We start from the raw sequence: 22888 nt of genomic DNA on the forward strand, positions 1-22888 counted from the left end.
GACAGCAAGATGGTGCTGTTTGGGTAGTCTTTTCTGCGAGTTTGGTCCGTATGCATGCAGGACGTCATGACGTGGTTTCCGGCGTGAGGGCGGGACTCACCCATAGCCTTATAAGCAGCAGCGCGGGAAGTTTCAATAAACAACTGGAGTGCAAACGAGGCTGACTACGGGTCTCATTCTTCCCAACTCCATTTAGCTGCCGCTACAACTTAATACATGTTGGAATAGTAGCAGAATGCATCCAATAAACCAGAAAATGTGCTCGCTGGACACCAAAGCCTCAAGTACACTGGAATAATGGGAGTTTTACTACACTATATCCCATGTGAATTCACACTTTGGCATTTGACTAGAGCCTATTTTTAAATAAAAAGGTGCTACTACCTTCATTGGACACAGAGTGCAAACATGAGAAAAACTGATATATAAAAGGTCTTCAAGTCAGTTGACAAGAGTAGAAATAAAGCAGAAATAAAGTGTGTCAGTTGCAAACCCTTCATCAGTACAATTCTGATAAAGGGTTTATATTTATCACATATTCACAAGAACAAAAGAAATAGAAGCAGGGGCAAGCCAGTATTCAGAAGTGCTGAAGGTACTCAGCAGATCATGCAGCATCCATTGAAAGCAGTTGGTAGTCGAGGTTTCAGGGCCAAGCTCATCTTCAGTCAGGAATAGACCATTTGATATAATGAGCCTGCTCCATAATTTAATAAGATCACAGCTGATCTGGCTAAGAACTCAGCTCGACTTTCCTGCCTTTTTCTCAGCCCTTAATTCTCCTTCTATACAAAAATCTATCTTATTGTGCCATTAATATATTTAATGAGGCAGGCTCTACTGCTTTCTTAGATAGAGAATGCCATAGATTCACAACTCTCTGGAAAAGGCAGTTCTTCTTCATCTCAGTCCCAAGCCCACTACCCTAGCTTCTCCTACAAATGGAAACAACTTTCCTGCCTCTATCTGGTCTCTCTCTTTCATAATTTTATATGTTTCTAATAAGATCACCTCTCATTTTTCTGAAATCCAGCAAGTATAGCCCCAGGTGATGCAATCGCTCCTCAAAGACTAACACCTTCATCTCCAGAATCAATCTGGTGAACCTTATCTGTAATGCTTCCAAAGCCATTATAATCGTTCTCAAGTAAGACCAGAACCGTATACAGTATTCCCGGTGTGGCCTCACCAGTATCTTGTACAGTTGCAGCAGAAACTCCCTACTCTTAAATTCAATCCCTCTAGCATTCCATTTGCCGCCTTGATATCCTGTTGCACATGTAAAGCAAACTTTTGCAATTCGTGTGCAAGCACTCCCAACTATCTCTGCACAACAGCATTCTGCGATCTTTTACCAAAGGAATAATTCAGTTTTTTCTTCCAAAGTGGATGCCTTTACATTTACTAATGCTGTACTCCATCTGCCAGACCCTTGCCCATTCATTTGTTCAATCTGGAACTGACTGGCCCAAATGCTTCCACCATTTGGTTTTCAAGTATACTTCATCTTCAATTTTTGCAATTTGTTTAAAAGAACTCATATAAAATGAACTGTATAATTAAATTAATATTACTCGAAAAGGATATAGGATAATAGGAGGAAATGGAAAATGGGGACAAAGACTGGTATTCAAATTCATTTATTTAAGAAGATGAAAAATTTTTAAATTTAGCATTATTATTCTAACAATTAGTGTCTATCTCAAGACTGTTGGCTGCAAGCTGGCAACTCAAAGCAAGCTAGATTGTTATTTTCCTTCCATTCTGATAAAGGCTTTGGAATTTTTGTTCAGAGTCAAGGACAAAACAGAACCTTGGTTTAGAAGACAAGGTAAAGCAGTTTAGAACAACGAAATACCATTTAGAATCTGTTCTGTCGTTCAATTAGATATCAATTAATCTAAACTTTAACTTCATTTACTTCTCATTGATCTCCTACATGACTGATAAGAAGTTCTGAATTTCCCATTCACTTGTTAAAAGTGAAAGAAACGGAGGGATTTCAGAGGTTAGTTCTTAGTGGAGAAAATTATTTCTTCTCCCAAGTATTTTCCCGGAAGAATGGTAATCTTTGGAAGACTACAAGCCATAATAATACCTAAATAGCTAATATCATCCAGCCAGATTTAGTGTTGTTCGACTAATATATTCAGATCCTTACCCCTTGATCTGAGTTTATGATAAACCAATAAAAGGATTTTTTGGGGGGGGGGGGGGGGGGAGGTGGTGAGCTCAGAACAAGGCATCAAATGATGGAACTGAAATGCTTCAAAAGAGTATCGGCTAAATTGCGATAAAGGGCAAATGTGATGCAATTATAAACAAAAATAATCTGAAAACTAATTATTTTTCCCTCAGGGTGAAGCCACGACCAGTAACAGTAAACAAAAAGAGCAGATGGATAAAAGGAAAACAATTTGATTTTGTAATGTCTATGATAGAGCCTAATGGTTAACAGCAAAATATGACCATTTGAAGGAAAATTCACATAGCAAAAAGTTTATAAATGAAATATTGATACTGAGAACAGAAGACACATCAAGATGAACTGAAAGCTAAGAATAATGAGTTCCTCAGAATGATAAAGGAGGAAAATATGGAGAAATTCAGCCTTACTTTCAGATATAATAGGTCAATTTTATGGATAAAATAAAGTTAAAAGTGTATGTGTACTAACATTTTGCTATATCTTTTATTAAACAAATTATGTTAGTTTTTTGGGGTGCTTGGGAGTGGGGCACCAAGGACAAGGAAAAACAGTAAGAAATACAAATATAAAAAAAAAGGCAGATAGTATAGCAGTGATAATCTAGCCATTTTCAATACCCATCTTTTAATGCTCTGTTCATACCATAGCCCGTCCAGAAAAGAAAACAATCCTTTCCCTGGATTTGGCTTTTTTCTACCTTTGATCCAAGTTCATGGAAACAGTATTAAAATCAAATTATTTCTGTGCTTATCGCCATTTCAAGTTACTTGTTCTTGCTTCGGCAATTTGTACCATAACCCCGATCACCCCAGCCTACCGAGCAAAAATAGCTCAAAGTCATACAGTTTGTTACATCTTCCATGAACAAGTCTAAAGGAGATTTAGTAGGAATTTCATTAAAAGGACATACTTTGTAGTGCTTATTGGTATTGATTAAGCTGTCAAAGCATCCTAATTTATGGAATATGGCTCGTAGTATCATATCTATTGTTCAATGTAGCAAACAGAATTAGATGGGATTGCAGTTTTTTTCAATATCCAAATAAGACCAATGGAGATTCAAGTTACCACATCAGGATGAGGCATATCATTAATGATAACTAAGTTATTCCACAAAAAGGGGAAGTTCAGCAGTTGCAATTATTTTCACCCAAATGTATCAATATATATGTATAATTGTAGATTTACTAATATACTATCCATATGCAACCTTGATGAAACTTTATCTAACTTTTTAACCTTCCTTCCTGGGATGGGGTCACACTGATGTTTTTATTGTCATTTTTTAATTTAATAAAAGCTTCAACTGTCAATTTCTATGTGACTATCTTCTATGTGTGTGACTAGCTTCTCTCTGCAAATCACTTCCCTTAACAGAATACACTAATTTATATTAATGATATTGCTCAAGTTCAACTGAATACAAATACAGGTATAATAACCGTACTTAAACTAACTTTCATCACCTCCAGGGCAAGGTTTACATATCATATCTGAAACTCAGGTTACTGTGACCAATTCTGCTCTCTTGTGAACTCCCCTTATATTATAAAATATAATAATTGTAATAATTGCAAGGACAACAATTATAGCATTAGTCCTACTTGCTTCAGGGATGGTACGGTAACCTCTAACTTCTGTGACAATTCTGAAGGAACAATGTTCTCAAATACTGTAAATGCAAGTAAAAGACAAGCCCTTTCCTCCAAGTAAAGCTGATTATTACTGTATTATTTAAAAAAAATAATTAAACCCAAAATGTTTAGCTCATTTACCCAAAATGTTATTCTGTTTCCTTTTTAGATAGTTGCATATTTCCAGTATTTTCTGCTTTTATCTTAAATTTCAAGCAGCCATATTTTTTTTTAAATTTTCATATCTATTTATAGTTTCATTAGAAACTGAAAGTTACAAATTTCCCCACCTACTTAACATTACCAAAGGGTCAGTATTTAGGGTATTTTAGGCTTGGATTTCAGGGAATATGTGCCAGTTACAATCGCCTCAAAGTGTTTTGGGAAATCTACCTACATTTTATTCTAAATCTTCCCCTTTCAAAGATATGAAAGGATGTATTACACAATAGCATTTGATTGACAAGCACGAGTTCACCTATGTGGTTAAAAATCAGCTAATGTGGTAAAACAATTCTTTTCAAAGCAATCATGTTTAAGGAAACTGCAAACCAGTTTTCTCCACTTGGAGCAGAATGGAAACATTTTTCTTTTTTAATATATAGGTGAATACCACAAGATAACTTTTTTTAAAAAATTGTCAATTTGGAATATAGATTTAAAATATTTTCTAAGCAAGCACTTTCACGGAGAAGACCAATAATTTCCTAACTGTACTGAGAAACCAAAAGTCAAATGAAAAGGAGAAATTAAAAGAAACTGGTACAAATTTAAATGAAAAAAAACAGCTGCAGAAACTAAGGGAATTGATAGCTAACAAATCCCCATGATCTGCAATTCAGAACACTAAAAAATTTAACAGTGGATGGATGTATGTTGTCATCTTCCAACATTCACTAGATTATAGAATGGTTCCTTGCATTTTGGGAATGTCAAATGTAACCCCAACATTTAAAAAGGAAGGAGATTGAAACCAGGGAACTACAAACCTGTTTGCCTAACATCAGTTGTAGGGAAAATGTAAAGGATGTGACCACTTAGAAAATATCAACAGAAATACACAAAGTCAATGTGGATTTATGAAAGGGAATAGCATATGACAAACAAATTGGAGTTTTTCTGAGGCCTGCAATTGGTAGAATAGATTAGAAAACCAGTGGATACGCTACATTGGATTTTCAAATGTCTTTGTTTCAGTCATGCACAAGAAGCCCAAGCACAAAATTAGAGCACATAAGATTTGGATGAAAGAAGGAAGAAGCCAAATTATGATCACAAATCAGGCTAAATGATTAACAAATAAGAAGCAATGTAAACCAATCTGCACAACTTTAGTGGGGATTTAGGAACAGATCTTTAGAAATTAGGTCAGTAAAATATACTATTTGCATCTATTCTTTCAATGCATAAATTACACAGAAAATCATTTTGAACATCATCTGAATTGTCTGATCCCATTTCCAACTGAAAACAGATTGCACAATTCCTGTGCCTATGTATCCTTTCAGAGGTGTCAAGTCCCCATTTTATGGAGCAAATCACACAGGAAGTTGGAAACTAGGTAATTTAAAGAATAGTTGCTCGACATTGATTTTATGTTTAATGACTTCATGGAAGCTATGACACTTCCAGCATAGGAGGAGACTTTAAGAGGAAAAATAATGATTGTACAGGAGGTAACATTTAATTAGTCTTGTATGGGGACAAATTAAATATAGTGATCACTTGAAGCAATTAGATTAGTTTAGTGACCCTAATTTGTTGTGACAGTAAAATGTAGAACTGCAGCGTGTGCGCTACACGAGGAGTCGAAGTTGAAGATGAAGACTGATTTATTGCACTGTCAGCTCTGCTTATATTCACTCTTTGATGCTGACGTCAGGAGTGACGTCACAGCAGCTCCAATTGGGCAGCGTTCCCTCCATTGCTCGCTGTTTCCCACCGTGCGGGCAGTCATCTGTGACAAAGATCACTGGCCCCCGTGGGGGGTCTGCATGGTCACTTTATTCGTCGGCCATTTTATGTACCTGGTCACATCCTGGTTTGCGGGCCAAGACTTGAAACCCCCACCTCCCAAAACTGGCGATCGGAGCACTGTTCACCATTTTCAGTGGGCTACCTCTGCGTTGTGGTGGCTGCAGTAAGGAGTGAATATAAGCAGAGCTGGCAGTGCAATAAATCAGCTTTCGACTTCGACTCCTCGTGTGTGTGTGTCTTCTTTCCACACTTCGCGGTGGCGCACACGCTGCAGTTCTACATTTTACTGTAACACCAAAATTAGGGTCACTAAACTAATCTAATTGCTTCAAGTGATCATTATATTTAATTTGTCCCCATACAAGACTAATGAAATGTCCAAGTGTGCTGGTTTGAGGCAGTCGATAATGAAAGTCTCTTCCTTACTATCAAAATCCAGTGCACATGTCAACTCGTTGTGCCTCATTACTTTATACGGCCCTTCATACAGCTGTTCAGATGTGCTCAGTGTCCCCCTTCTGAATGAAATGTACTCTCAGGTCACTAAGTCTTTAGAGATGTAGGTTTTGGCCTAGCTTTTCCCTCAGCTTAGTTAATGAGGACATGGGGTCCTCGGTGGCAGTCAAGAACTGCCTCAGTATTAACAACAGTACACCGTATACCATCTTGGGTATGGAGGCGTTGAAGTCCTCTTTCGGAGTGGATCCCTTGTGTTATATAGTCAGGATAAAGTGAATTTTTTTGCAACCGTGCAAAAGTACACCCTTCTCACTGTAGTAACTGAAGTGCACTACTGGTGGGGGGGGGGGGGCAGTGTGTGTGTGTGTGTGTAGTTTCCCGAGATGGTGGAAGGCATCAGTAAGTAAAGTCTCCTTTGTTATCTGAATCTTACATCTTAAATTATTTAAGAAGCCTCCCAAGTAACACAGAGACATAACACCTAGGAGGACCCAGGGTAATCCGTTTGCCCAGTTCAGCCTATTGAGTTGAGTCATCAAGGCTGCCTTTAGGTGCCTGTGGAAGTGCTCTACCAACCAATTGGCCTGAAGGTGGTAAGCCACGGTATGGTGGAACTGGGTTCCCAGCAGCTTGGCCAGTACCGCCCAGAGTCCCGAAATGAACTATGTACCTCTATTGGAGGTCATATGCTCCAGGACGCTGAACCTTGATACACTGGTGTTAATCAGTGCCCTGGCATAGGTCTCGGTGGTCAGTGGGACCGCCACCAGCCATCTTGTGGAATGGTCAATCATGGTGAGGAGTCATCTCACCCCATAGGAGATCGCAGCAGGACTTCAATGTCAATATAGATGTGGCTGAATCGACGTCATGCTGGCTTGAAAGTCGGGGGGGGAGGGGGTGTGTGTCTGCACTGTGGACATCTGGCAGAGTGTGCAGGTCTTGGCCCACTGACTGACCTGTTTCTGGAGGCCTAGCCATACGAACCTACCGGCCATCATTTTAACGCTAGTCCTGATGGTTGGGTGTGCTAGGCTGTGCACAGTGTCGAAGGCCTGCTGCTTCCACACTGTCGACACGATGGGGTGGGGCTTGGTGGTGGAGACATCGCAGAGGAGCATCTGGTTGCCAGGGCCAATGGCGACATCCTCCAGCCTGAGGCTGGAAACTGTTGTTCTGTATACCGGGATCTCAGGGTCCTCCTGCTGTGCCTTGGTTAAGGTAGAATCGTCTATTCCCTGGTACAGGGCCTGGATGGACTCAATCACGGGGTGGGGACAGTGCGTTGGGCACCACATTGGTCTTACCCGCAATGCGTTGGATGTCCGTGGTGAATTCAGACACGTATAAGAGGTGTGGCTGCTGCCTAGCCGACCACAGGTCAGACACTTTGTGGAAGGCAAAGGTTAACGGTTTGTGGTCTGTGAAGACTTTGAATTGCCTGCCTTCCAGAAAATACTGGAAGTGCCTGGCTGCCAGTAGCTCCTAGTCAAAGGCGCTGTATTCGAGTTCGGGTGGCCAGAGGTGTCTGCTAAAGAAAGCCAGGGGCTCTCACTGCCCATCAATGAATTGCTCCAGTATAGCCCCTACAGCTGCACTGGAGGCATCTACTGTGAAGGCAGTTGTCGCCTCTGGCCTGGGGTGTACCAGAGGGAGGCGATGGCCAGATTGTCTTTGGCCTTCTGGTATGCCTCCGAGGACTCATTGTCTGAGATATAATGTCCTTACCCTTCCCTGCCATGAGTGCAAATAGGGGGCGCAAATGCGAGCAACTGCTGGTATGAATAGCTGATAAAAGTTAATCATACAGACAAATTCTTACAACCTCTTCACTGTGCGGGGCTCTACCTTCTATCAAACGACCTCTACCTTTTCGGGCAGGGGTTTCACTTTGTGCCTGTTGATCCGATGCCCAAGGAAATCGATCATTTCCAACCCGAACTGACACTTAGCAGGATTTATAGTTAGCCCGAATTCCTGCAGCCGGGCGCAGTTGCCTCAGGTGGGCTGTGTGATCCGTGTTGTTGTGGTTGGCAATTAGAATGTCGTCCAAATAGATGAACGCGAATGGGAGATTGTTGCCCACTGCATCCATCAGCCTCTGGAAGGTCTGGGCTGAATTCTTAAGTTCAAAGGGCATTCTCAGAAATTCGAAGAATCTGAAAGGGGTAATGATGGCGATTTTTGGAATGTCATCAGGCTGGACTGGGATCTGATGATAGCCCCTGATAAGATAGACTTTTGAAAACACCCGTGCCCATTGTAAGTTAGCAGTAAAGTCTTGGATATTGGGCACAGGGTACCTGTTGGGTGTGGTGGCTTCATTGAGGCAGTGATAATCACCTCATGGCCTCCACCCTCCTGCTGCCTTCGGAACAATCTGCAGGGGGGGAGGCCCAGGAACTGTCGGATTGCCACACTATCCCCAGCTCTTCCATTTTTTAAACTCCCCCTTGGCGAAGATGAGCTTCTCGGGGATGGGGTAGTAGGTGGCGCGTCCTGGTGTGGAGAGGGGGGCCCTCGGTGAGGATGTGGTGCCTTACCCAGTCAGTTGGCTTGAAGGTGGAAAACTGTGGAGTCACGGTTGAAGGGAACTTCACTAGGATCTGCATGAAAGCATTGTCCAATAGAGTAATGGAGTCGAGGTGAAGAACAGGTAATTTGGCTTCCCCCAGGGGCATGGTTTGAAAACTCCTGGCATGCACCAATCGCTGCCCTTTAAAGTCCATCAGCAGGGAGTGGGTTCACAGGACGTCTACTCCTAGGAGCAGGTGCTCCACCACCAAATTTGTGAATGTCCATGTGAAGTGGTTACTGCCGATACGGAGGGGGATGGTGCGGGTACCGAACGCTCGTATGGTGGTGCTGTTCACTGCCCTCAGTGCCAGGCCTGGTTTGCCATTACAGGTGTCTTAGGATGGGGGGGGGGGGGGGGGGGGGAAAGGACACATATTTCAGCAACGGTGTCCACGAGGATGGGTGGCATTGACAGGCCCCGCACTCCCCATTGTTGATGATAATTGCGATACTGTTGGGTCGGGGGTCGGGGGGTCCACTTGCCTCTCTGTTTGCTGTGGCCTTGTTGCCTGCTTTGTGGAGGGCCTAGCAATCTGATTCAGAGCACATCCGCCCAGGCTGCAACTTTCCTGGGGTCACTGAAGTCCTCGTCAGCAAGCAAGAGTCCGACATCTTCGAGCAGCTGCTCCAAGAAAATCTGCTCGAAGAGCAGGAAAGGCGTGTATCCCTCAGCAAGGGATGAGGGCAGCTGGGGCCCTATCCCCCAAACCATCCATATGCAACAATCGGGCAGCGCGCTCACACCATGAGAGCCTGAAGGTGTGGGTTAATATCTCGAGGGCATTGTATTTGCCTTGTTCCGGAGGCTGTCATAGGATGTCTACGACTCTTGCTGCCATCTCCTGGTTGAGCAAGCTCACTACGTAGTAGTAACGTTTCATCAGCATTGATGTGTCGAAGATGGAATTGGGGCTCCACCCGTTTGAACCACACGTGTGGTTGTGACGCCCAGAAAGTTGACAGCTTCAACGAAACTGCGTGAAGAGCTGCTTGTTCCGTCATCTCTGGGTCCAATTGCCAGTCAGTTCAACAATGCAGCATGCGCATTACCGAAGTGTGGAAAAAAGACACACACAAGGAGTTGAAGTCAAAGTCTGATTTATTGCACTGGCAGCTCCGCTTATATTCACTCCTTGTTGCTGATGTCGGGAGTGATGTCACAGCAGCACCGATCTCCGATTGGGCGGCGTTCCCGCCGTTTCCCACCGAGTGGATGGTCACCTGGGATGAAGTTCGTTGGCCCCTACGGGGTCTGCGCGGCTGCTGCGTTCCTCAGCCATTTTGTGCACTGGCTCGTGTCCCGGTTACCGGGCTGCTACAGATCCAATTTAACTCAGCAAGAGGTGAAATACAATTTTTTTGCTGATCTGTACATACTCAAATCTTTGAAAACTGTATTAAAAAGGAGCAATAATTAATAAACAGTGTGGTGTACAAAAGCCCATGCTAATGTCTTGATAAACTTTCATAGAACAATGAATAGTTCTCAGTTATTTTACGTTCAAGTTTGGGAACCAAAATTTAAGAAAGCTGACAAGCTATCAAAGAATAGTTAGAGAAAATTTAGTAGAATGCATAAGAAATGTTCGGATTTGCTTACATTGAGAAATGGATTTCCCTGACAACAGGGAGGTTTTGGGGATTAAATGAAGGTGCTGCAAGTGATGTATTGTCTGGTTAGGATAAATAGAGGCAAAGAACGAGTCCATTGTCTACTATAGCTGCACTCCTTTTGTTTGAGCCAAAATAATATTGTTTCCAATGATAAAACTAACCAGCCATGGAACACAGGTTTTAAATAATTCATAACGAAAAAAGAAACAAGGCAGAAAGAATCAGAATTTATTGTCATGAACGCGTTATGAAATTCGCTATTTTGTGGCAGAACAGAGCAAATATTTATATAAACCACCTTACAAAATAACACAGACAGCTTACCGTAGCAATGGCAGCTGGAGTGATAACAACGCTGGGTTGGGTCACTCTACAAGTCAGTACTCCTTCAGGTTTTAAATGGGTTGAGGTTACAATAACCGCACGGGAGCCTGCAAGAGGAAAAAAAATAGAATTAATCTTAAAGTCCAACAAACACAAAGTTTCAATTCAACACTTGAGGCATGATTAAAATTAGAATTATATATTGTAAATTCATATATGCCTATTCAAACAAATTTCTTCTCTTAATCAGAGCCATCGTAGAAGAGTTCAATCAAAACAGTTTCGAGCTGATAATTTCATAATATTCACTAAAAATGCAAATCAAACCAAGACATTTATTAAACAAATATCAGAAGATGGTCAAAATGCAGTAAGGATTAAAAATTGTACATGAGGTCCACACAAATATTGCACCTCACAAACAGAAAAGATTGCAAGTAGAATGTAGAGCTTGCTAGAATGAGGTGAGATTAAAACAAGGCAGGCAACAAATGGATTAGAGCAATCAAGAATCACAAATTCATTTAGGTCGCAATGTGTTTGCATACACTAATATTTGAATGTTTCATGATGAATACTCAGAAAGAGAATTTTTTTTCTCAGAAATTATTTGGATTCCTTTTTCTAGCTTTTACTATGTTTCCTTTAAATAGAAACAGTTTTTCCATATCCAGATACTTCAAAAACTGCTTATAATAAGTGTTTCTTCAAGCATAGAAATTACAGCCTAAAATCTAATTTAAAAATCAAAAATAAACCCTTGTAACTGCTGCCTGAAACTGAGACAATAGTACCAGAATGCAACCTCCGCAACAGCTTCATCAGATGTATTTGAAAATGCCATAAATGGTATTGTACATCTTTTTAAATGTTTCGAAGTTTTGAAAAAGAATGGCTGCAGGTCCACCCTCTCCAAGACCCACACGATTTGAGAACAACTTCCAGAAAACTGCCATCACCACAAACAACCTTGTGATAATTCAAGAATCCTTCAACTTGAGGTAGTAGATACAATTCCATTGCATTACACACCAGTTATATTGAAATTCAACTGTAACATGGTCACAGACAAAATTAACACATTTTTCCTTTAGTGTTATGCCATAAAGTATAAACTAAAGTACTATACATCAGGTAATATACAAAATTGATGGAGAAACTTTTTGTTTTGTGTATTGCACTACAATCACAGCATCTGCAGACTTTCCTACTATAGATCAGAAATTCCCAAGTAAGAGAACACTACTAAATGGCAAATCACATTTTGCATAAATATATTATCCAACATTTTGTTAATTGGATGCTGGTATGAAATACTGGTTAACCCTCAGCCAGAGTTTTCAATTCCATCAACACCCTGTTGGAGATGTAAAAAGATTAGGTATAATTAAACCAGAAATGGTATCAGAGGAGTATCGGTTTTATGGATAAAATGACAGATTGATGTTTAAAAATCATAGAATTTTGACAAAGCAAACGAGGATGAAGTATTTCTGGTGGCAACAGGATCAATATCAAAAAAGTTTTCAGGGTATTGACAAAGTAATCAGAAAACAAGACAAGGGGAAGCTTTGTTTTCAACACATCAAGTAAATTTGAACTGACATGCAGTACTTCTGAGGGTAGGGAAGGCAATTCAATATTAACACCCAATTTGAAGACATGAATTTAAAATAGCATAAAAGAAAATTAAAGATGCCCTGAAAGAATGGGAGAAACAAAACCCCCTCGTGATTACTTTAAAAATTATATTTTCATTACCTACAATGCTTAAAGAATAGCTGCAGGCTCAGGCATTTATATGTCCAAGTCAGAGGGTAAATTAATTTATGAAAAGAAACCCAAGTGTCTCACACTCTTGTCCTTCTCCCCAATAAAGGTAATTGTTTGGGAGGTGTCATTAAATCAGCCTCAGCAAGGGTATATATGCACGCTTTTGATTGTTCATATTTATTGTCATATGAATTACAAAACAATTATCATTGCATTTTCAATCAACCAGAACACATCTCATTCATAGTGCAACAGCTCAGAAAGCAATGAGTTGGCAAAGAGGAAGGCAATACAATTTTACCATTTTGGTGGGGGCAGGGGAAAGAAGCTGTCTTTGAACCTGGTGGTGCGTGATCTCCTTCCTCCTGACAGGAGGGGAATGAAGAGAGTATGGCCAGGCTGGGATGAGTCTTTTAATATTAGTTGTTTTTTTCCAACGCAGTGGGGGTTATTGATGGACTAACTGGAGAAGAAAAGGGTGTGTGATGGCCTGAGTCACGTTCACAATCCTCTGGTGGAGCAGTTCCCATACCATGCAGTGATGAATCTTGAAAGGATGTTTTCAGTGGTGCATCTGGAGACGTTGTTATAGGAAGTCTGTAACCAGTCCCAGGTTATTGTCCTGTCGCAAAAACCATAGGTTCCTTCATCTCTCTTTTGTGCTCTATTTTGTCATTGTTGGAGATTCTATGATGGTGGTGTCATCTGCATATTTATAGATTGATTTGTAGTGATGTTTGGTCACACAGCCATAGGTGTACAGGGAGTATAGAAAAGGACTGAGTACCCGGCCTTGTGGTGCCTGGTATCACGGTTGATTGTGGGGGAGCCACTGTCATCAATCCTCACTGATTGTGCTCCAAGAGATAGAAAGTCATGGATCCAATTGCAGAGAGAGGTGCTGAGACAAAGGTTACATAGCTTGGGAATCAGTTTATTTGGAACTACTATGTTGAAATCAGAGCTAAAGTCGATAAATAGGCATCTGATGTTGGAGTTCTTGTTGTCCAGGAATTTCAGTCCTGACATCTGCTGTGGAGCTGCTTATGCGGCATGTGAATTTGAGTAGATCGAGGGAGGTTGGTAGGCTATAGTTAATGTGACCTATGACTAACCTCTCAAAGTACTTCATGATGGTGGATGTCAGAGCTATTTTTCGGCTGTCAGTTAAACCATCATTACATTTTCCTTCAGCACCGAGATGAGAATGGCCTTCTTGAGGAAAGTGGGTAATTCAGCCTTTTAGAGGGAGTATCTGTGAATACAGCCACTTGTTGGTCTGTACAAGCTTGGAGAACAGGTCCAGGTACTCTGTCTGATCCAGTTGCTGTCCATGGGTTTACTTTCCAGAAGGTCTGACACCTGTGACTGTGACCAGGTGTGTTCGAGGTAGGCATGTTTCATTAGTTCATTGGCCCCTTGCTGAAAGCAAACTTGGAAATGAATTGAGCTTGTCCGGGAGGGATGTTCTGTTGTTTCCTATCCTGACCAACTTTGCTTTGTTGCCCGGTGCATGCATTTTGTCGGAGACATGTTTTGCTCAACACAGTCACTTAACACTTCTGATGAGCTTACACAGGTTGTACCTGTCTTTCTCGTCTTCATCTGGGTCACCTGACTTGTATGCCACATTCCTGGCCCTCAGTCATGAGAACATCTTGCTGTTCATCCTTGGCTTCTAGTTCGTGATAGGTACAGCTCAAACTGTACAGCAGAGGTAGAGGCAGTGAATGTTTAAAGCCAAGTTGGTTTCCTGCATCATCTCATCATTTTCATATTGAGGTCTAAGAAATTTTTAGATAATACCAAACATATGGAAAGGGAATTAATTCAAAATATCAAAACAGTCTTGGTGATAGGTTGCATGATACATGAAGACACTGCAAAGTGAGAATTTGCAGAAGAGATAGATTTAAAATTAGCCAAAAGGACAGGCCACATTTGTAATATACGATTTACTTTTCCAAGACGACATACTTTTTTGTTCCCCAACCGATATCATTTATAAAATTAGATTTGATCCATCTCATGGAAATTAAGATTTTGTTTTTTATTAAAAATATCTGAATCCAATTATTTCTACACAAGTAAAAGGGATAAAGATAGATAAAGCTATTACCAACCTTGACCAAAAAATGTATCCTAGAGAAATGCTGAGTAAATTTCTTTGTGAATAAATTGGAAGTTTTTAAAAATGCTGCATTCAAGGGACAAATACCAAATAAATTTTAGCCAAAATCAACTAGTCAGGTAAACCTTCTCTTGCTTTAAAGAATCCATAATGTCCGATTCACTGTACAATATGCAAACGGTTCTCGAGAAATGGTTTAGACAAACACAAAGTGATTAAAATATGGCTCAATGTTTCTGGTCAACTGATCAGATTGGTTGATTTCCTATTCCAAGGCAAAACATTTTTCTTGTATGGATCTGAAAATGAGCACTAATGTGATAGGTTCTTTAACATATTCTTGTACAAGTGAAGGTGAAGCTAAAACTGATATGCTAAAATTATAGCTACAAATTATAAATGGTTTGGTCCCTAAATTACCTACAAATATTGCTTGTGCTACTATGAATGGCCTTTGTTCTCATCTTTTGAAGAGGAATGAAGTGGGATGAAGGGTGAGTAGTGAGTGCCAATCATTGGTATTGGTATCATTTTATTTCTAATTTACATAATGACTTGGACTGGAAACACAAAGCAAACTGGTAACAGGTACAAAATAGATGTAATATGAAATGGAGAAAGTTTAAAAAAAGTGGACAGGATAACAATCAAATAAATTTTAATAACAATAAATGCAACATGTAAAAAGTTGTAAAGAACTACAGGCAACCCATATTAAAATCAAGGATGTAACTCAAAAATACAAAGAAATCTTAGGCAGAAAAATATGCGACTAAAATGCAAGTTTGCCATACACAACATCAAAGATCATATAGTTTAGGCAGGAGCCCAAAGCTGGGGTATTGTTGGAAACTGTAATGTGGATCATCATGACCAATGGACATATTGCAGGTGAGACTGAAGAAACTGACATTCGATTCCAAAAAAAGGTATGCAAGAAGGCCTCGTAAGACTACAAAGAGAAAAAATAAATTAAAAGAAAATTGTTTTAAATTAACTGCAAGATTTGACTAAAGGACATCACGCTCAAACTTGATAATTTCCGATTCAAGACTCTAAGGTGAGGAAATAGAATTGATTCCCAATTACAATATGCAGGCAAAAATGACATACAAATGGTAGACATTGCAGTTAAATGCATTTTAGGGTTGATACGCTCCATCAATAACTCCAAAGCCGTAGAGTGAGGAATGATAGGCTTTATTACATTTTAGACGTAGCTGGCCTGATTCTAAGTGCTCGACTGTGGACAGGGAGAGGGAGGTCGACTTTTAGTCCAGGGTCACAAGCGGAGAAGTTACCAGGGAAAGAGTCACCAGTGGGGGTCGAGCCAGTTACCCATTGATAGTCACATATACACATATTTGTATCACCACATTCACCCCCTCTTTTAAAACAAAACCCTGCTGGGTTAAAAGTCTTAAAGGCTCAGCCAGTTGGGTGGTCTCCTTTGCCTCTGCAACTGGCACTGCTCTACCAGTGGTACAATGGTCAGCTCCATTGCCAGTCATGTGTCCTGAGGGTGGGGAGGGAGGGCTGGCTCCATAGGAGGTGGGGCTCGAGGTGTATGGCGTGGAGGGTCGCTAACCTATGGGTGTAGGTCGGACCCAGATTGAAGGGGGTGGGGAGTGGGTAAGGGCATCCAGCGCGCCAAGTCCCAGACAGTGACCATGTCCTCACGGACGTCCAGGTACACCACAGAGGCATGCAGGAGTTGCACCTCTTCGACTAACAGATTGGATTTATGACCTCTCGCATGTTTCCGCAGCAGGACGGGTCCTGGAGATGAGAGCCAGGGTGGTAGTATGGTTCTAGGAGTCGACTTCCTGGTGAAGGAAAACATGTATTCATGTGGGGTTGAGTGGTGCATAACAGAGATGGGGTGGCATGGAGTGCTTCCAGCTGGACATCCTGCCAATGGGACACAGCCAGGCCTTTTGACTTTAGAGCCAGAAGGACAGCTTTCCAAACTATGCCATTTTCTCACTCTACCTGGCCATGCCCCCAGGGGTTGTAATTGGTCATCCTACTTGTGGCAATGCCTCTAGCCAGCATGTACTGCCACAGTTTGTTATTCAGAAAAGAGGGCCCTTGATCATTGTGAACATAATTCGGGTACCTGAAGAGGGTAAAAATGCTGCGGAACCCCCCCCCCCCCCTTTATGACAGTGACTGAGGTCAGGGTATGGCAAAAGGGAACCTGGAGTACTCGTCAATGACGTTCAAGAAATATACGTTCCTGTTGGACGAGGGCAGGGGCCCCTTGAAATCGATACTGAGTCGTTCAAAGGGACGTGGCCTTTATGAGGTGTCTGGTCAATGACCTGACATCCTCAATGGAGGAGGGAAGGTTCCATGCTTTCACAAAGTGGAACAATCTTGTGATTCTGGGGTGGCAAAGGTCATCCTGGAGGTAGCAAAGATGCGCACTGGCACACATACCCCAGGATAGGACATCTGGGGCGGGGGGGGGGGTGCGGGGGCAGTCGTTGAGCTTGCCTTGCCCAGCCGGTTTAGGATATCATAGTTGATGTGGAGAGCTCTATTCTCCACCTCAGGATTTTGTCATTTTTGATCTTACCCCACAATTTGGTCTTGAATTTGATCTTACCCCACAATTTGGTGTATTAGCAGGGTAAATCTCTTCTCAGCCAGGTAATGATGCCAGTGGCATACCGCCTCAACAATGGTCTCTGCCTCCTTCTTGACAGAGTGCCATGTCTCAGGACCGTGAACGGTATTGGAAAAATAATGTTATTGGCCTGCCTGCTTGGTTAAGAGTAGCAGGCAGTGTGAAATCAGAGGTATCATTTTCCACCTGGAACGGGATGGATTTGTCCACGGCATCCATCGTGGCTTTGGTGATGTCTCCCTTGATCTGGGTGAAAGCTGCCTAGGCTTCTGCTGATAAGAGGTTGTGAATCTTACCGGGGGTAGGCTTTATCGGCATAGTTGCGCACCCATTGGGCGTAATAGGTGAAGAACCCCAGGGATCTTTTTAGCGCCTTAAGTTTGGGCAGGATAGGGAATTCCATAAGGGGACCCATGTGGTTGGGGTCAAGGACAATGACACCATGCGCCATGACACATCCAAGGAGGGCCAGACAAGTTGTGATAAAAAAAACTCTCCAGTCCTCATTGTAGGTCAAATTGAGGGACTTGGCAGTGTGGAGGAATTTGGCAAGGTTTGCATCATGGACCTGCTGGCCATGGCCGCAGATGGTGACATTGTCGAGGTAGGGGAACGTGGCCATCAGTTTGTGTTTGTCCGCCATCTGATCCATTTCTCTCTGAAATACGGAGACACCATTGGTGACTCTGAAGGGTACCCACAGGAAGTGATAGAGCCTGCCGTCCACTTTGAATGCGGTATACTCCCAGTCTCCTGGGTGAAGGGGAAGTTGGTGGTCCACCGACTTTAGGTCAATGGTGGAGAACACTATATACTGGGTGATCTTATTGACCATGTCAGTAATCTGGAAAAGGGGGTATGCATCCAGCTGTGTGATATGTCTGATCATTTGGCTGTAGTTGATCACCATACGGGGTTTACTTCTGCCCCTAACCACCATGACTTGGGCTCTCCATGGGCTGGAGCTGTGCACTATGAAACCCCTCTGCCACAAGTTGCTGCACCTCGGACTTTATGAATGCCTCGTCCTCAGCGCTGTAGTGTCTGCTCTTAGTAGCCATGGGCTTATAGTCCAGGGTCAGATTCTCAAACGACGATGGTGGGGGTAATATGGAGGGTAGAGAGACCGCAGGTGGGGACTGGCTGCCGGGCGGGAGGGGTCTGTGAACTGGGGGTTGTATACAATGATAGATGGTTGGGGGCCCCCCAAATGTCATCGTGACGCTCCTGAACTGGCTGTGGAAGGATCGGTGCACAGAGTTGAAGCATTAAGAGTAAATGGAAATTGTCATAATGTTAACTCCTCACCGTTAATGACGCAATACAATACCAGCGGATCTTAGCAGATTAGTCCTTTGTAGCCATTGATATCGTGCTGCTCGTTGATCTGACGAGGAGAGAGAGTTTGTGAACAGTGTCTGGGTGGATGAAGCTTCCGTGCTTCCACTGTCGAACAGGCAGTTAGTTAGCTTCCCATTTATCTCAATCTCCATCATCAAATGGGTGATCAGATGAGGGCTGCCTAGATCGAAGATGATGAACGCCAGTACCGGGTCACCATCACTGTCACGGGAAGCCCGGTTCGGTAAGATGGCAGCCCCCATGTTGACCATGCGGAGGCGCCAGGAGAGTTGGATGAAGGCATCAGAAGTCACATCGTGGAGTCAGATAAGATTGCAACCCCCAGGTCACGCACGCGGTTGAGCCTTTTAAGGCTGGAAGTGACATCATTACTCCGGGAGGAAGTGGAATCCTTCCGGTTCAATGTCCGACCCCCAGAGCTGCTTAGCAGGCTTCCATACTCTCTCATAGTGTCCTTTCTTCCTGCATTCCAAGCAGGTGGCTTTTCCCACTGGGCAGCGTCACCAGAGGTGCTTCTGCTGACCGCAGAAATAGGACTTTGGGTGCTCGATTGTGGCAGCAGCAGCAGGGTCGTGGTCTTGCTGTATAGAGGCAGTCTGTGACATTGAGTCCCAAACGTGGAGGGCCCGTTACCGGCACCGATGGATTCAGCATTGCGTTGGGATGAACCTAGAGTCTAAGCAAGCTGGAGGGCTCTCTGCAACGGCAGCCTGTCCTCTTCTTGCAGTCACTAGCAGATGTAGTCGGACCTCACCCCGGATCAGCATATACTGGTCTACCGATTCTGGGGCCAGGATATTGCATCTGCATTCTCAACCCAGATCGTGCAGGGCCCAAAAGATATCGTCCAGGGCTCACCAGGTTGCTGTTTTCTCAAAGCCAGGAGATAACTTGAGTGGACTTCATTTACCCGCGGTCTGTAGAGGTTGTGGGATAAGTCGTACAGCCTCTGATTACCAAGAACGCATGGCAGCCGACCCTCACTCACAGTAGCTTGAGTTTCTTCTCATCAGAATCCACGAGGTCCTCAGAAGCTTCCAGGAAGTCTGTGAGACACTTGGTCCATTGCTTGTACATCTGTGGGTCAAGGTCTATAACCTGTCAGGCCGCAGTGGTTTGTCCATCTCGTGTGGAAGATTTAAAGTGTAATAAATTGAGACGCTCCACCATTGACTCCAAAGCCGTAGCGAGAGGAACAATAGCCTTTATTACACTTTAAACTTGTAGCTGGCCCAATTTCATCTGCTCGACTGACAACAGGGAGTGGGAGCTCGACCTTTATTCCAGGGTCACAAGGGGAGGAGTTACCAAGAGTGAGTCACCCATGGCGGACAGGCCAGCTAACCATTGACAGTCACATATACACATATTTGTATCATCTCAAGGGTCAAGGTGGATAAATAAATTAATGATTGCAAAAGATTCTCATCAAGATACATTTCCTTGCAAAAGAACCTAACAAACCAAAGAAAAAGAATCCCAGAGGACAAGGAGTCTACAGATGCTGGAGAACTCGAGCAATACACAAAGTGCAGAAGGAACTCACCAGCATCCACTGAAAGCAATGGGCAGTCGACATTTTGAGCCTGAGCCTTTATTCAGGCAAGAAAAATTCTCCTAATGCCTTAAATCTTAAGGTTAGACCACACATAAAACATTGAGCACTACAGCACAGTACAGGCCCTTCATGTTGTGCTGACCTATATATTCCATTTATTTTTTTTTAATGAATTTCTCCCTATCCTGTAACTCTCTATTTTCCTTTCATTCATGTGCTTGTTTAAGAGTCTCTTAAATGCTTCTAATGTTTCAGTCTCCACCACCAACCTCAGCGAGGCACCCACAACTCTGTTCAAAAAAAACACCCCTGATGTCTCCCCTAAACTTCCCTCCCTTAACTTTGTTTATATGTCCTCTGAGGTTTGATGTTCCTGCCCTGAGAAACAGGTGCTGACTGTCCACCCAATCTATGCCTCTCATAATCCTGTAGACCTCTATTAAGTCTCCTCTCATCCTTCTACACTCCAAAGAGAACAGTCCCAGGTCTGCTAACCTTGCCTCTTAAGACTTGTTTTCCAGGTAAATCTCTTCTGCACTCTCTTCATAGCCTCTACATCCTTCCTATAATGAGGTGACCAGAAATGAACACAATACTCTGTGTAGTCTTACCAGAGATTTGTAGAGTTGCAGCATGACCTGAACTCAATCCTATTAGTGAAGCCCAGCATCCCACAGGCCTTCAAAACTATCCTATCAACCTGTGCGGCAACCTTGACGTATGTACAGATTTGAATCCCATGGTCCAACCGTTCATCCACACTCTTAAGCAACTGACCATTAACCCTGTACTCAGCCTTCTGGTGTGTCCTTCCCAAATTCATCACTTCACACTTATCTGGATTGAACGCCATCTGCCACTTTTCTGCCCAACTCTGCATCCTGTCTATATCATCTTGTAACCTTCGACAGCCTTCAGCTCCATCCACGACCTTCGTGTCATCGGCAAACTTGCTGACCCATCCTTCCGCCTCTTCATACAGGTCATTGATACACATGCAGCAATGTATTAGAATTATCATTAAAACTATTAAAATATTCAACATTGCAACATTTTCATACTTGGAAAACCAAATCTAATATTTGACAGGACATTTTTTAACATTGCAAATTAAATTACTAAAGAAATTTATGCCATGGAACATGAAATCTGTTAGTAACAAATTGTACTTCCACTACCAAAACAACAAAAAAGGAATTAAACAAGAAACGGAATACAGTAAAACCTCCATTATCCGTCATTTATGGAGATTAGTAGGTGCCAGATAAGTGAATTTTATGGTTGCTTGAGATTGTGTTGCGTAATTTGCAACCTGACTGCTAGGTGCTTTATTTATTATCTATTTATTTTCCACAATTTTATTTGCCTGTTGCTTGAATTCTGGATAATGGGGATTTTACTGTATTTGGATATTCACTGTCATGTTAAACAGTATTCTGCATAAAAGACAAATTGAACATCTACAATGTAAACATGAAACCCAGGATCAAAATATCCTTACCTGTTGCCAAAAACTGTGTTAGGAAGGCATTTGGTGAAGCAGCAGGTGCTATTGGAACTAGCTCTGACTTTACAGGCACACTTTTCTGCTGCTGTTTAGGCCTACTTCCAAGCCCTGCAGGAGGGCCAGTTTTTGGTACAGCAAAAGATGTGAGAATTTTTGGTAGCTGCATACTAACGTTACAAGGCACTCCTTGCTGTTTCGTGGCAAGATGAAGATTCTGGTTTTGGGTGAATGTAGTAGCAGCAGGTATTTGAGTAAAAGTCGATGAAGCAGTATGAGTAATTGTTGGAGGTGGTGAAGCAGAAATTGCAAACTTCTGATTCCCTGGACTTACAAAGGTCTGAGCATTCAAAGACATCCTGGGAGGCACTTCAGACTTGACCGTTTTTTGCTGCTGGATTTGGGGCGTCTGAGACGGCAGCACATCAGATGAAAATAGTGGCAAAAATGTCTCCTGGTTGCTAATTGCTGTCGGAGGTTGAAACTCTTGATTCTCAACAAAAGCTGTGAATTTTGAATTGCTGTCATCATTGCTGGCATCAACGCGGTTCAGCACTGAAGGAGGACCAGGGGATGGAATTAAGTCCTCCTCAATATTAACTGATGGGATTGTACCAGTTAGATTGCTAGTCAACAGGATGGCTTCCTTAAAAGATATAATTAAACAATAGGTTACAAATATTTTGAAAATGAGTAGGTGTTCAGCTGAGCACAATTATTCCAAACACAATCCAACTGCCTCCCACCTATTAAAATGAATAAAGAACAGAGGTCTTATAACTATGGAAATAATAGTTCAACAATGTGACATGAACATTTAATGTGCTTGCATTTTGAATGGAGATATCAGCTTGGTTCAGTTCCTCTACTTAAAACATCATCACTTTTCTCTTTCAATTACAATTCATTATTTACACATGCATGTTAAGGTTATAATGGCAGAACAAAGATTACCGTATATTTCTGCGTACAAGATGACCCTTGAAACACCCAAAAACATGCCAAAAACAGGGGTCGTCAAATAGGCCAAATACAAAAATTTGACCTTAAAATTCTACTCAAAATACCACTCAAATGGTTCCATAACCCACTCAGACCCCACCCAACAACAAATTTTTAAGATACTGGCATATT

The 22888-nt window shown here is 42.2% G+C and overlaps 1 protein-coding gene across 6 annotated transcripts in view; it reads right to left on the minus strand.

Annotated features, from left to right (window-relative positions):
• The window catches only part of mlxip (MLX interacting protein), a 121739-nt gene that overhangs the window by 32242 nt on the left and 66609 nt on the right, over window positions 1–22888 (minus strand). For 5 of the 6 annotated variants that reach the window (XM_069933262.1, XM_069933264.1, XM_069933263.1 and 2 more), the window contains exons 9-10: window positions 21752–22400; window positions 10795–10901 (exon numbers count right to left, since the gene is read on the minus strand). In XM_069933262.1, coding sequence (XP_069789363.1) covers window positions 10795–10901; window positions 21752–22400 — 756 coding nt within the window. The remainder of the gene's footprint in view (window positions 1–10794; window positions 10902–21751; window positions 22401–22888) is intronic. The other variant, XM_069933267.1, reaches the window with a different exon arrangement.

This window comes from Narcine bancroftii, chromosome 4, assembly GCF_036971445.1.
Source record: "Narcine bancroftii isolate sNarBan1 chromosome 4, sNarBan1.hap1, whole genome shotgun sequence".
NCBI classification, from domain to species: Eukaryota; Metazoa; Chordata; class Chondrichthyes; order Torpediniformes; family Narcinidae; genus Narcine; species Narcine bancroftii.